At 57.9% G+C, this 12,301-nt stretch overlaps 1 protein-coding gene across 2 annotated transcripts in view; it reads right to left on the reverse strand.

The window, feature by feature from the left end:
- LOC105471877 (sarcosine dehydrogenase) overlaps window positions 1-12,301 on the reverse strand; it is a 63,737-nt gene that overhangs the window by 24,623 nt on the left and 26,813 nt on the right. For both annotated transcript variants that reach the window (XM_071078562.1, XM_071078561.1), the window contains exons 12-14: window positions 8,920-9,061; window positions 5,734-5,817; window positions 3,718-3,831 (exon numbers count right to left, since the gene is read on the reverse strand). In XM_071078562.1, coding sequence (XP_070934663.1) covers window positions 3,718-3,831; window positions 5,734-5,817; window positions 8,920-9,061 — 340 coding nt within the window. The remainder of the gene's footprint in view (window positions 1-3,717; window positions 3,832-5,733; window positions 5,818-8,919; window positions 9,062-12,301) is intronic.

A 12,301-nucleotide genomic window follows, 5' to 3' on the forward strand; every position in this document is an offset into this window, starting at 1 on the left:
CCAGCACTTTGGGAGGCCGAGGCAGGCAGATCACCTGAGGTCAGGAGTTCAAGACCAGCCTGGCCAACATGGAGAAATCCCATCTCTATTAAAAATACAAAATTAGCTGGGCATGGTGGTACACGCCTGTGATCCCAGCTACTCAGGAGGCTGAGGCAGCAGCATTGCTTGAACCTGGGAGGCGGAGGTTGCAGTGAGCCGAGATCACGTCATTGCACTCCAGCCTGGGCAACAAGAGTGAAACTCCGTCTCAAATAAGAGGAGGAGGAGGAGGAGGAGGAGGAGAAAGAGGAGGAGGAGGAGGAGAAGAAGAAGAAAGAAGAAGAAGGAGAAGGAGAAGGAGAAAGAAGGAGGCGGGGGGAGGAGGAGGAGGAGGAGCAAGACAAATAACCCAATTTTAAAAGGGACAAAGGATCTGAACAGACATTTCTCCATAGAATATATGCAAGTGGACAACAGGCCCATGAAAATGTGCTCAACATCATTAGTTGTTCCAGAAATGCAATTCGAAACCATAATGAAATGCCATTTCACACCCACCAGGATGGCTAGAATCAAAAAGTCAGATAATAATGAGTGTTGGCGAGGATGTGGAGACACTGGAATCCTCTTGCACTGTGGTGGGGAATGTAATGTGGTACAGCTACTTTGGAGAACAGTTGGCATTCCCTCAAAATGTTAAACAGGGATACCACTTGACCCAGGCCTAGTTACACACCCATGAGAAATGATAACATACATGCATACAACACCTGGTACATGGATGTTCACAGTAGCACTGCTCATAGGAATTCAAAAGTGAAAACAACTCCGATGTCCACCAATGGATCAATGGATAAGTAAAATATGATGGGTCCATACAATGGAATATTATTGGAATAAAAAAGAATGAAGTGGCCGGGCCTGGTGGCTCATGTCTGTAATCCCAGCACTTTGGGAGGCCAAGGCAGGTGGATCACCTGAGCTCAGGAGTTCGAGACCAGCCTCGCCAAAACAGCAAAACCTCATCTCTCCTAAAAATACAAAAATTAGTTGGGCGTGGTGACAGGTGACTGTAATCCCAGCTACTTGGGAGGCTGAGGCAGGAGAATTGCTTGAACCTGGGAGGTGGAGGTTGCAGTGAGCCGAGAGCACACCACGGCACTCCAGCCTGGGCAACAGAGCAAGACTCCATCTCAAAAAAAAAGAGGAATGAAATGCTGACACACACAACATGGATGTACCTTGAGACTATCACACTAAGCGGAAGAAGTTGATCACAAAAGGACACATAGTTTATGATTCTACTTGTGTGAAATATACAAACTAGATATATCTACAGAGACAGAAAGTAGAGTAGGGTTGCCCTGGGTTAGGGATAGGGTGGGGTATGGGGTATCTTTTTTTGCTGGGAGATTAAAAAGTTCTAAAACTAGATCGTGGTGATGGTTGCACAACCCTGTGAACTCACTAAAAAACATTGAGTTGTACCCTTTAAATGAATAAATTATATAGTATGTGAATTAGATCTCGATAAAGCTGTTTTTTAAAAAATACACACACACACACACACACACACACACCCCATCACTCCCTATTTCCTTCCCCAGATTTACAAATGCCTGGGTGAGATTTTCAGAGTCTTCTATTCTTCACTGTATTTTCTACTTGGTCTTCCCCTTCAGGGCTCAACATGCCCGCCACTGCTGAGCAGATGTGCCCACCTCATTGTTATTATGGGGAAAAAATAACCATGACAGCAACAACCACAGCTTCCTGAACAGTTGCCGTGTGTCGGGCAGCTGTTTCATCTCCTCCCAAACTCCCTATGAGTTTCCACGAGGGAACTCATATTACCCCTCATGCACTCAGGGAGGCCAGGGATGGTGGCACAGCCGGGCAGTGGCAGAGCTACGGTCCAACCAGGCTGTGCAGGGGTGCACTGACCCTGAGAGCTGGTCACACAGAACCCTGCCCAGCTCTGCATTCAGTGACGCCTCATTGGCGGACTGGATTGAAATCAGCCATGGAGAAAGTATTTACATCAGGGAAATTGGCCAGTGCTGCAGAGCCAGCTTCCTCCCCTCTGCCCCAGAGAGCTGGTTGTTAAGCTGTTACCAGCACACCACAGGGACCGTCTGCCTCCTGAGCTCTCCATGGCTTCTCCAGCCCCGGCAGGCATCACTGTCCTTCAGGACAGGGTTCCCCTTTGTTGGTTTCTGGTGTGCCTTTGCTGATGCCACCGGGGCTGCAGACCAAAACCCTCAGCAGTCTCCCGCACTGGGCTCCTCTAGCGGGCCGGGGAAGCTGCCAGCGCCAAGAACAAGCACGCGTTTCGTGCTTTAGGATGGCTTCAGGCATGTTTGCGGAGGCTAGATGAAGCCACAAAGCCAAGTTGGCATCTCCCCCGAGCTCCCACATCCTCGAGGGCCAGAGTCCCACAGGCTTTAGAAGCTGTGGGTGCGGAGGTGCCAGACGGAGCCCTGAGCACTCGCCGGGAGGCAGCGACGAGGGACTCGGGCACTGAGCCGGCCCTGCTGCTCGGGCGTTTCATGACACACACGCCTCCTCCTTCCTGTAGGAGCCCCCTCTTCCGACGCCTTGAACAGATGTTCTGCCACTAGAGCAAGCTTTGGGGGAGATGGTGGAAATGAACGGTTTCTTCCCTTCAGGACTGGCTACAGAACCCAGTGCGGGACCCAGTGGGACCCTTGTTCAAAGACCATGAAGAATGTCAAGACACTGACAGCAAAGCATGAACCCAAGCTGGGCCCTTCAAGGCAACCCCAGGGTCAGACCCTATCGAAGCCAGGCTTGTGACTGTCCCAGAGACCCCAGGAAGGAACCCCCTCATGGATGCCTCCTAAGCTGTCCCTGGGCTCTGAGACTCTGGGCTCAGGCCTGGGCTCTGCTCCTATGTCAGATTTGCGATGAGATGTCACGCATATCCCTGGGGTGGCACAGGGACAAGAGCTGTGCTCCACCTGTGAGCACTTGACCACACGGCTGGGCAGGCCAGGGCAGACGCTGGCCTCACTCCTTCTGGGACAGCTGCCAGGGAGAACGCCCCTGTGTGGTACAGGCTGCTGCAGGGGAGAAGACCCCCAGACTCCTCACCTCCACCCCCTGCACGTGGGAGCCAGGTCCCCAGGCAGGGGCGATAGGCTGCCAGCTGCCCCGTGTGACCAGCCTCGCCTGCCCACTTTGGAGCAAGAGGAACAGCAAGCAGACTCCAGGCCACGGCCCTCCCGGCTCTGGTTCCCTCTGCTTGTCTCTTGCAGGGGCCCATACGGGGCCTGATGCCCAGGAGCCTCCGGTCACCTTGTCCTGGCTCTGCTCTGTGCTGGCTTCCAGTAAGGAGAAACCCCTTCCCCCACCACTTCTCATGCCAGCCTCAGAGCAGCTCTGGAGAGCGGGAGGGGGAGGCTCAGAGCAGTGCAGCCCCGCCGGGCCCCAGCCCGTAGTCTCAGCCCCCACCTCACCCCATCCCCAGCAGCACCACTTCCGCTCAGGCCTGGCTGCTGGCAAAATCTCGGTACAGAGGGAGGAGCGGGGAGAGGAAAACGCATGATTCCTCCTCAAAATGGAGTCAGCCGAAAAAAGCATGAATGCCGAGCCTGAAGAGACTCCTGGGGGAGGGGAGCCCCCGCAGGGCCAGACTAGGGCCTGCGCGATGGGAGGCTCATCTGAGGGACAGGGAGAGAGACGGACCCCCGCGGTGGACCCCCAGCTACGCACCGTGTCGTGGTGGGGCGGGAAGTCAAAGGTGTACTCGTCCGCCAGCAGCCTGCGGTAGGCGTAGTCCTCATGCGGGCGGCTTCCGTAAGCCCCGTAGTAGTCGTACTCGAGGACCTGGGAAGAAGAGACTTGGTCCTCGGCCTCCCTCTCTGGTCCTTCCTGGCTTCCCTTCCCAGAGCGGGGTCCCTCTGGGGCTGTGATGGAGACAGGCCTGGCCCTGCCCTCGGAGAGCCCTGCAGTAAGTGCCAGTGTGTTGTGGACACGGGCAGGGGGCTCCCATGAGGTCCAAGCAAAACAGTAGCACAAAGGAGGCAGCAGTGTTCCCTGGTGGGTCTGAGAGCCCAGCCAGGGCCCAGGAGGCTGGAGGAGAAGCTGGATGCACCCAAAGTGGGGAATGACAGGGAGAAGCGGTTACTCAGGACCTCAGCCAGGGCTGCTCCCTGGAGCCACCGCAATCCCAGGCCCAGCTCCTGCTCTGGGCCAGGCCCTGTGGGAAGTGCCTTATGCTCCTACCAGGGGTGCCCCTTTCTACAGATGAGGAAACTGAGGCGCAGAGAAGTTACATCTCGCCCAAGGGCACAGACAAGACCCAGACGGGGCAGTGGCATGAAGCCAGGCAGGTGTGTGGGCTCCAGAGTCCAGCTTCTCTGCCATGGCCTTGGCCTCCCTGGGATCTGCCTCTCTCTCAGACACCCCACAGCCCCATGCCCCTCCCTGGCCTCTGCTCCTGCAGAAAACCCCCCACGTGCCCTCCTAACTACTGGCACAGCACAGCTGTGAATGCAGGTGCGGGCAATTCTTGCCTCCCAGGGCCGCCAGCCCTGCCGGCCCGCCCAAGCCTCACCTGCTCTTCATACACAGGTGGGAGCCAGTGTGAGGTTGTAAAGGAGTAAGGGTTTGCTGGCATCTCCGCGTGGAGTCCCCTCCCTCCCCAGCAGGGACATCCCACCCACTGCAGCCCTGCCAAGGTGTCCTGGGCACCCAGGCTGGCTCCCGGGTGGGGGTGCAAAATCTGCCCTTCTTAGGACCTGGGGTGTGTTCCTGACTCTCTCCTCTCCTCTTCTTGCCCAAGGAGAGGGGAGAGGGGCTTCCAGGGCCAGATCTGACTGGAACACAGTGGGCTGCGCTTTAAGAAAGGGTCTGCCCAGACCCCTCCTCCCCGCAGGGTTCATGAGGACTGCATGTCCCCAGAGGCCAGCAGGAGAAGAGACGATGACCTGCGAGACTCTGACCCCAGAGCCGAGGCCCCATTAGCCAGCTCTGGTTCCCGTCTCCCCTCCAGATGCCCTGGAGCTCTGGAACCTGTCCTGGGCTGTGGGTTGCCATGGGGATGGAAGGTGGGTGCACCAGAGGGGACTGGTGAGATGCAACCCTGGGAAGGGGATTTTGATTTCTGTAAATCTGGACCAAATGCTACCCCTCAGCTGGCCTTAAGGCCTCGCATCGCCTGCTCCCGAGTGCCTGGGTCCCAGGTGTCACAGCAGGACTGCCTTTGTTCCTCTCTCTCTCTCAGGACCCAGGTCCGTGGGAGGCCCCAGAGGACGCCCAGAGTCCAGGCCACTGTGAAACCTCCACTGGGAAATGGAGCACTCTGGGTGCATGAACCCTCCCACTGCCCACCCTCGTACGGACATAAACCAACCGTCGGAGCGGCCAAAAATAGATGCACAGAATTAGGAGAAGACGCTCCATTCCTCCTGCAACCTGAGTCTTATTGCTGTCTCCCCACCGCGCGACACCCCTTCTGCTCTGCCCACAGCCCTTACCACTTAGGCCACGGAAGGCCTGGCGGTGGCGGACGAGGAGTGGGGTCTGCGTGAATGGCACAAAGAATGCACCGAGCCTTGGGGGCAGGTCGGTGGGGCTCGGCTTCCCGTGTGCAGAATAACTGATCACAACAGTGGAGCCACCTGGGGAGGCGGGGTACATGGAGGGGCAAGGACGGGGTACGCAGAGGGGCAAGGGGGTTGACAGGGCAGGGCCTCCTGGCAGCACAGCCCAGCAGGCGCTACTCACCGGAGCTGGGCCTTGGGGATGAAACCATCCCGGTCGCTCCCAGCCATGCCGCTCCTGGAACACGCAGCCTTGTCCAAGGAGTTCCTGAGCGGGAATGGGGAACAGGCACCTGTCACAAAGGGCTGGATACCCCTGCACAGGGCAGAGTGCCACATCCACGACTTTACACCCAAGGTGCGGAGAGCAAGGAGGCCCTGACTCTTAGAACCAGGTCCCCAGCCCAGTGTTTGCAGCTACCCTCACTGCTTCACCCTGAGAACCCCTATGCATAGAATGACCACCTGCCTCGTCTGCCCTTGCCCTGAGAACCCTATCTATAGAATTACCACCTGCCCCAATCTGCCCTTGCCCCCAAAACCCCATCTATAGAATTATCTGCCCTGATCGGCCCTTGCCCCAGGAATCTCATCTATAGACTTACCACCTGCCCCATCTGCCCTCACCCTGAGAACCTCCATCTGTAGAATTATCACCTTCCCCTATCTGCCCTCGTCCTGAGAACCCCCATCTATAGAATAGCACCTGCCCCATCTGCCCTGGCCCCGATAACCCTCATCTGTAGAATTACCACCTGCCCTGATCTGCCCTTGCCCTGAGAACCCTCCTCTTAGCAGAATTACCATCTGCTAAGGACGGAATCCCATCCCCACATAAATTCGTATGTCAAAGCCCTAACCCCGACGTGACTGTATTTGGAGATGGGATCTTTAGGTTAAGTGAAATCACCGACGTGACTGTATTTGGAGATGGGATCTTTAGGTTAAGTGAAATCATCAGGGTGGGTCCTAAGCCCATACAGCTGGAGCCCTTATAGGAGGAGGAAGTGACGCCAGGGCCCTCTCCCTGCTGCATGAGGACAGTGAGAAGGTGGCCGACTACGAGCCAGGAGAGCCCTCTCCAGGAAGCCATCGGCCGACACCTTGATCTTGGACCTCCGAGTCTCCAGAAATGTGAGAGAAAAAGGTCTGTTGAAGCCTCCGCACCTGTGGCCTTTTGCTGTAGCTGCCCGCGCGGAAAGATGCACCATACGACCCAGCAATTCCACTCCCAAGTACGCACAAGAGAACTGAGAGGAGGGTTGCAAACGAATTCTGTTCACGCATGTTCACTGAGCTCTATCAACCACCAAACAGGGGAGAGAACCCACGTGGCCCTCAGCTGATGAGCGAGAAAGCAGGTCTGCCTACACCGTGGAGTATTATTCAGCCATAAAAAGCAACAACATTTGGACACGTTTTATGACATGGATGAACCTTGAAAACATGCTCAAGGAATGAAGCCGGACACAAAAGGTCATGTATTGGATGATTCCCTGCATACAAAGTGACCTGAACAGGCAAATCCATAGAGACCGAAAGCAGCTTAGTGGTTGCCAGGGCTGGCGAGAGGGAGATGAGGAAGGGCTGTTTACGGGGGATGGTGTTTCCCTGTGGGATGATGAGCATGTTCTGGAACTGGATAGTGGGAATGGTTGCACAGCACTGCAAATGCACTTAATACCACCGAATAATACACTTCAGAGCAGTTAAAATGGCTCATTTCAAGATCTGCCTACTTAATCACAACAACGAATGCAATGAACACACTAGAGAAAGAGTGGGAGATTTCTTTAAAAATAAATTTGGTTTGGGAAAAAAAAAGAATACGCACTCTCGGGTTTGGAAGGGCCCCTACCCAGGGGCCACCCCCTCTGACTGGAATGAGGACCCAAGCCCAGGGCTGAGAGGGCCTCGGGGGCCGCATCTGGTTCCAGATGGGCAGCTGAGGGCCTGTCCCAATGGCACCTGCCCTCCCCTCCATCCCCGAGGTCCTGAGGAGGAGGAGGCACGCCCAAGGCCACAGCATTCATCAGTGACATGGACATGTCCTCCCCGCCCACCTGGGATTCCGAGGGGGCAGCAATTGAGGGCACAAGATCCACCCACCCCTCAGTGAACAATGGGGACATCCCATGGGCCACCTTTCCAAGGATGGAAAGTGTTCATCTCAAGAGCCCATTAAGAGAGGGCAGGCTCCCCTCTTTATAAAAGAAAGAAAGAAAACAAGCGGCTGTCAAGTGTCGCAAGAAGGCTGCTAAGAAGGGAAGTCGAGGCGTGGGTGAACGAAGATTTCCCTGGGGGGCAGGGGTGTGCTTCAGCCCTTGCCAAGTTTCTTTGGTAGAGCTGCTCAGTTCTGAGGAATTCGTCTGAGCTGACTGCAAGGGGAGCAAACCCTGCATTCACCCAGGGCGGCTTCTGAACTGTCAGGACGGGCAAGGGGGTGATTACTGATCATAGGCCCGGGGGCATGCTAGGGAGACCCCAGGGCCGTGTGTGGCCTCAGATCGTAGCTGGTCCACCAAGCCAGACCAAAGGGCCAGGGCAGCCTGGGAGCCAGCCCTCTGACCACTCTGGGCTCTCCCCAGGAGGTGCAGCTAATACTGGGATCTCTCATGGGGCCAGACACTGGAGTCTCAGGTGAGGGAGGTCCCTTCTCCAGTTTAAACCGCCACCTGCTTCCTGAGCCTGCCCTCTTGCCTCCCTGCCTATCCATCTGTTCAGTAATCATCCCCCAGTCACCCCAGTGCTCAGGACATAGCCCCTGTACCCCAGCAAGCAAAGCATCCAGCACAAGATGGCCGGGGAGGGGGAAGGAATGGAGACAGGGCCTGGGAATGCAGGGAAGGAGCTCCTGGGTCTTTGGGGACCAGGGGAGGGCACAGGGGCAGACCTGAGAAAGGGGCACCTGACAGTGGGTTTCACTGAATGGGTGAGTTGGAGCTCACCAGGGTAGCAGCAGACTCTACAAGCAGGAGCCCCTCTCCCACGTATGCCGTGTTCTGGCTGCTCCCCCCACATATGACTGCATACACCCACAAGACTCCACCCCCCAGGACCCCTGCCCTGTTGGCGTTGCTGCCAGCAGTTGGCGGGGGGCGGTTCCTGGGTGCGTGTTCCTGCTTCTCCACTAGAACGGAAGCCCCCTGGATGGGAGGGAGCCATTTCCACTTTATTCCCTAACGTCCCCGGCCCTGAGCACTGCGCCCAGCACATGGGGGTGCCGGGTTACTACCTGGGGAATGACAGACACCTTGTCACCACGCCTGACCTGCGGTTGGGGTATGCCTTGCATTTTCTGCCATCCTGCTGCCCTGAGGACGTCCCAGACCCTAGCTGCTGGCCCCCAGCAGGAGCTGTAGAGCGTCACCTCGTGCAGCGGGTCTCTCCTCATGTTGCGCCCGGCCAGCGGCTCATCGTGGGGGAAGACAACGGAGTAGTTCTTGGCGTAGGACTCATGGCTTCGCTCTCGGATCCAGCGGGGGTGGTCCGTGAGCGAGTGATGGAAGCGTCTGCCGCAGACAGGGGCACGGGTCACTGCTTTGGGGACGGCCCGTCAGGGAAGGGCTGGCCTAGGACCCAGGGCAAGCCTGGACCCTGGACCCCTCCACCAGAGTCCCCTTTGTGGCTCAGCATTGAGCGGGCCCCCGACTCTCCATTCGCCCTGCACCTGGGTGAGCCTGGCTTTCTCCCCCAGAGTCACCCCACCCCGGTGGCCCTCAGTGAGTGGGCACTGCGGACAGAGGATCCAGCCGAGGCTCTCATCCCCCACGGGGGCATGGGGCTCTGGCCTCGCTCTCCACGCATTGCTGTCTGCTGCCTAGGTTCCAGTGCTGGGGAGCCGTGGCGCCCCACCCCATGACTGCGGAGGGAGCAGCCCCTGGGAGGGGTGGGCTTAGATCCCCAGAATGCTCTGGGGAGGGTCCATATAAAGGGTCTTTAAAGTTTAGCCTGGTAATGCATCAGAACATCAGTGTCCCCCTCCTCGGCAAGGGACCCCCCCTTTCCACCCGCCAGCAGGGGAGTGGGGGCAAGGGTGGCCGCCTGTCCCATCAGGCCCACCCAAGTCTGTGATTCCAAAGCTGGGCCTTGTCTGTGGGTCGGACCAGGGACCCAAGAGGTGCAGAGTCTCTGGGGCGAATCCCAGCTGTGTCTGGGGAGCAGCTGCAGAATCCAGCCCCTGGGACCAGAGATGATGCGGCTGCCATAGTTTTGGGTTTGTTCCTTCGAGGTTGGGGACCGTGTGCAGCCACTGCAGCCCCTGGTGGTGTCCAGCGCCAGCCCGGCAGGCCCCACGCTATTTCTCATGGAGCTATGGAGCTCTGTGGCCGCACCTGTGGCCTAGGCCTCTGCTGCCCCTGAGTGGGCAGAGCAGCCAGTGTCCCACGGCTTTTTCCCTGGTCTCCTCAGACCAGCCACCGCTCCTGTGGGGCTGCTGGCTGGAGTGAGACCTGGGCCCAGCTACATCACGGCCCTGCAGCCGCCTCCCGTGCACAAACCTCCCTCTCAGGCCCCAGCTTTCCCAGGGCCCCGCCTCCCCATCATGCTCCACCTGCTGGAACCTCACTCATCACTCAAGACCTGCCTCAGGCGCCACATCAGAGGCGTTTCTGTCCTCAGTGGCACCTGTCAGAGCTGATTCTTAGTCTGCACGTAATTCTGGCAAGCAGGATTTTCTCATCTGGATGGGTGGAGAGTAGAGGTGCAGACGTGAGGATTATTATTAATGATATTATCATTAACAGCTGCTGTTGCTCATGAACCCCCCCCAGCGCCAGCGCAGGCCCAGAGCTGAGTGCTGCCGTGGGAGGGAATCCCTCTCTGTCCGCAGAACTGCCTTCTGCACGGGACCCAAGGTTAACTCTTTCACGTGAGAGGGAAACTGAGGCTCGGAAGGGTCTCACAGGTGTTCACGGTCACACGGCAAGGCCTCAGCAAAGCCAGCCCACACCTGTGCTGGGCTACGCTGACCAGGAGCTGAAGGAGGGAGTAATGGAGCCGGTGAGGGTCTGGGAGGATTCCTGGGGGCAGCAGTGAGGTGCACATCAGGCGGCAGGAGCAGCGAGTGACGTACAGGGGCCCAGCTGCCAGTTCTGCCTGTGAGTAAGTGGGCAGAGGGACCAGGTGGGCCCGGGCCACCCTCTTCACTTAAATAAAGAGCTACTGTTCCCTGGCTCACCCGGTCCCCAAGGAATTTCCCTGAAAACATAGCCCAGCCTACATTCTGGCTCTGCCTCTGTTGGGTACTGGGCCGAGCGTCCACACGCATGAGCCTCAAGTGCACTCCAAGAGGGTGGTACATTGTTCCCATTTTCCAGATGGCAAAACTGAGGCTCAGAGAAGAGGAGGGACTGACCAAGGGCCATGCAGCTGACAGATGTGGGGCTGGGGTGACTGCCTCTTATCTGATCTCAAAGGGAACTCACGCGCAGGGCAGCTGCCACGGCCTGGAAGCTGCGTGGTGCCCAGCCAGCCCTGGGACCCTCATGCGTAGCCTGGAGCCCAGACAGGCCCTGGACCCAGGGAGGGCTCTGGCTGCCTGGTCTCCTGGGACACCCCCTCGCTGTGCGTGTCTCCCATGTGTAAGATGAAGGACGACCCAGGCGTGTTCTGGCTCTGGCCTGAGGGGAGCAATCAGGAGTCTCTGGGCAGGGGAAAGCTCCGTTCTGGTGCCGGCGTGCTCTGTTCACTTTCTTTTCTGGGTCTTTCAGCGACTCTCTCAGGCACCTCCTTCCTCTCCTTGCTGTGTCTCTCTCCTGCAGGGTCTGTGTCTTATGTCTGTCCCCGGGCACAGGCCCGAGGTAGCAGAGCATCACATGAGTGCTACAGCCCCTGGGGGCCGGCGGCTGGTCCTGCTGGTGGCAGCCGTCCACCCTGGCACACTGAAGGGGTTTGGAAGCCCCACATCAGTGACAGCTGAGCTGAGGACAGCATTAGCCTATGTGTCCTGGGTGCCACCAGCCAGGCTGCTTGGCAGGGGTCTGGGACCAACAGGGTGGGTGCTCCTCCCGCTGCTGTACTCCAGCTCTCAGGGGCTCCCCATCTGTCCCCTTGGCTCCCAGCCCCAGAGCAGCCCATGGCACACTCACGCCAAAGTCCCAGGGATGGAAGGAAGACAGCTGATACAGGGAGGCCCAGGCCTGTTCCCAACTTGCCAGGGGCCGCCTCAGGGCCTCTGCCAGCCCATGAGCAAACATCCTGCCTGCTGAGTGTAGGACTAGGCCCCGAGTCAGGAGCTGGGCAGGCTGGGCAGATCCATTTTGCAGCCAAGGACACAGAGAGGCCACACAGTGCCACTGGGTAGAACCCTGGCTGGTCGGGTTCCAGAGCTGGAGTCCCCAAGGGAGGCCAGGGCACGAGGACTGTCCCGCCTGGGGAGGGAGCTGGGTCCCTACCTGGCTCTGGTTCAAAAGTCGGGTGACTTCAGGCAAGTCACTTCCATTTTGCTGTTTGTAGCAGGGGGGACCTGAACTGGCCCTTCCTTGAAGTCCTTTACAGCTTTATCATTTCCAGAACATTCCTCTCTTGGGAGAGTACAGGGGCACAGGTCCAGATGGGCTCTGAGTCAGCCAGAGGAGGCTTCACTGTGTCAGGCGCCATGGAGGGGTGGCAACTGGGGGACCTCAGTGTAACTGTCTGTCTCCGTGGGGTCAGACACTCCCCCTGACAGTGGGTGTAATGTCCTCATCAGGCCAGAAAGGACTAGGTCAGCAGAGGTGAGGGGCACACTGAGCTGAGCCAGGCCTTCTTCC

Source organism: Macaca nemestrina, chromosome 14 (genome assembly GCF_043159975.1).
Source record: "Macaca nemestrina isolate mMacNem1 chromosome 14, mMacNem.hap1, whole genome shotgun sequence".
Classification (NCBI taxonomy): Eukaryota; Metazoa; Chordata; class Mammalia; order Primates; family Cercopithecidae; genus Macaca; species Macaca nemestrina.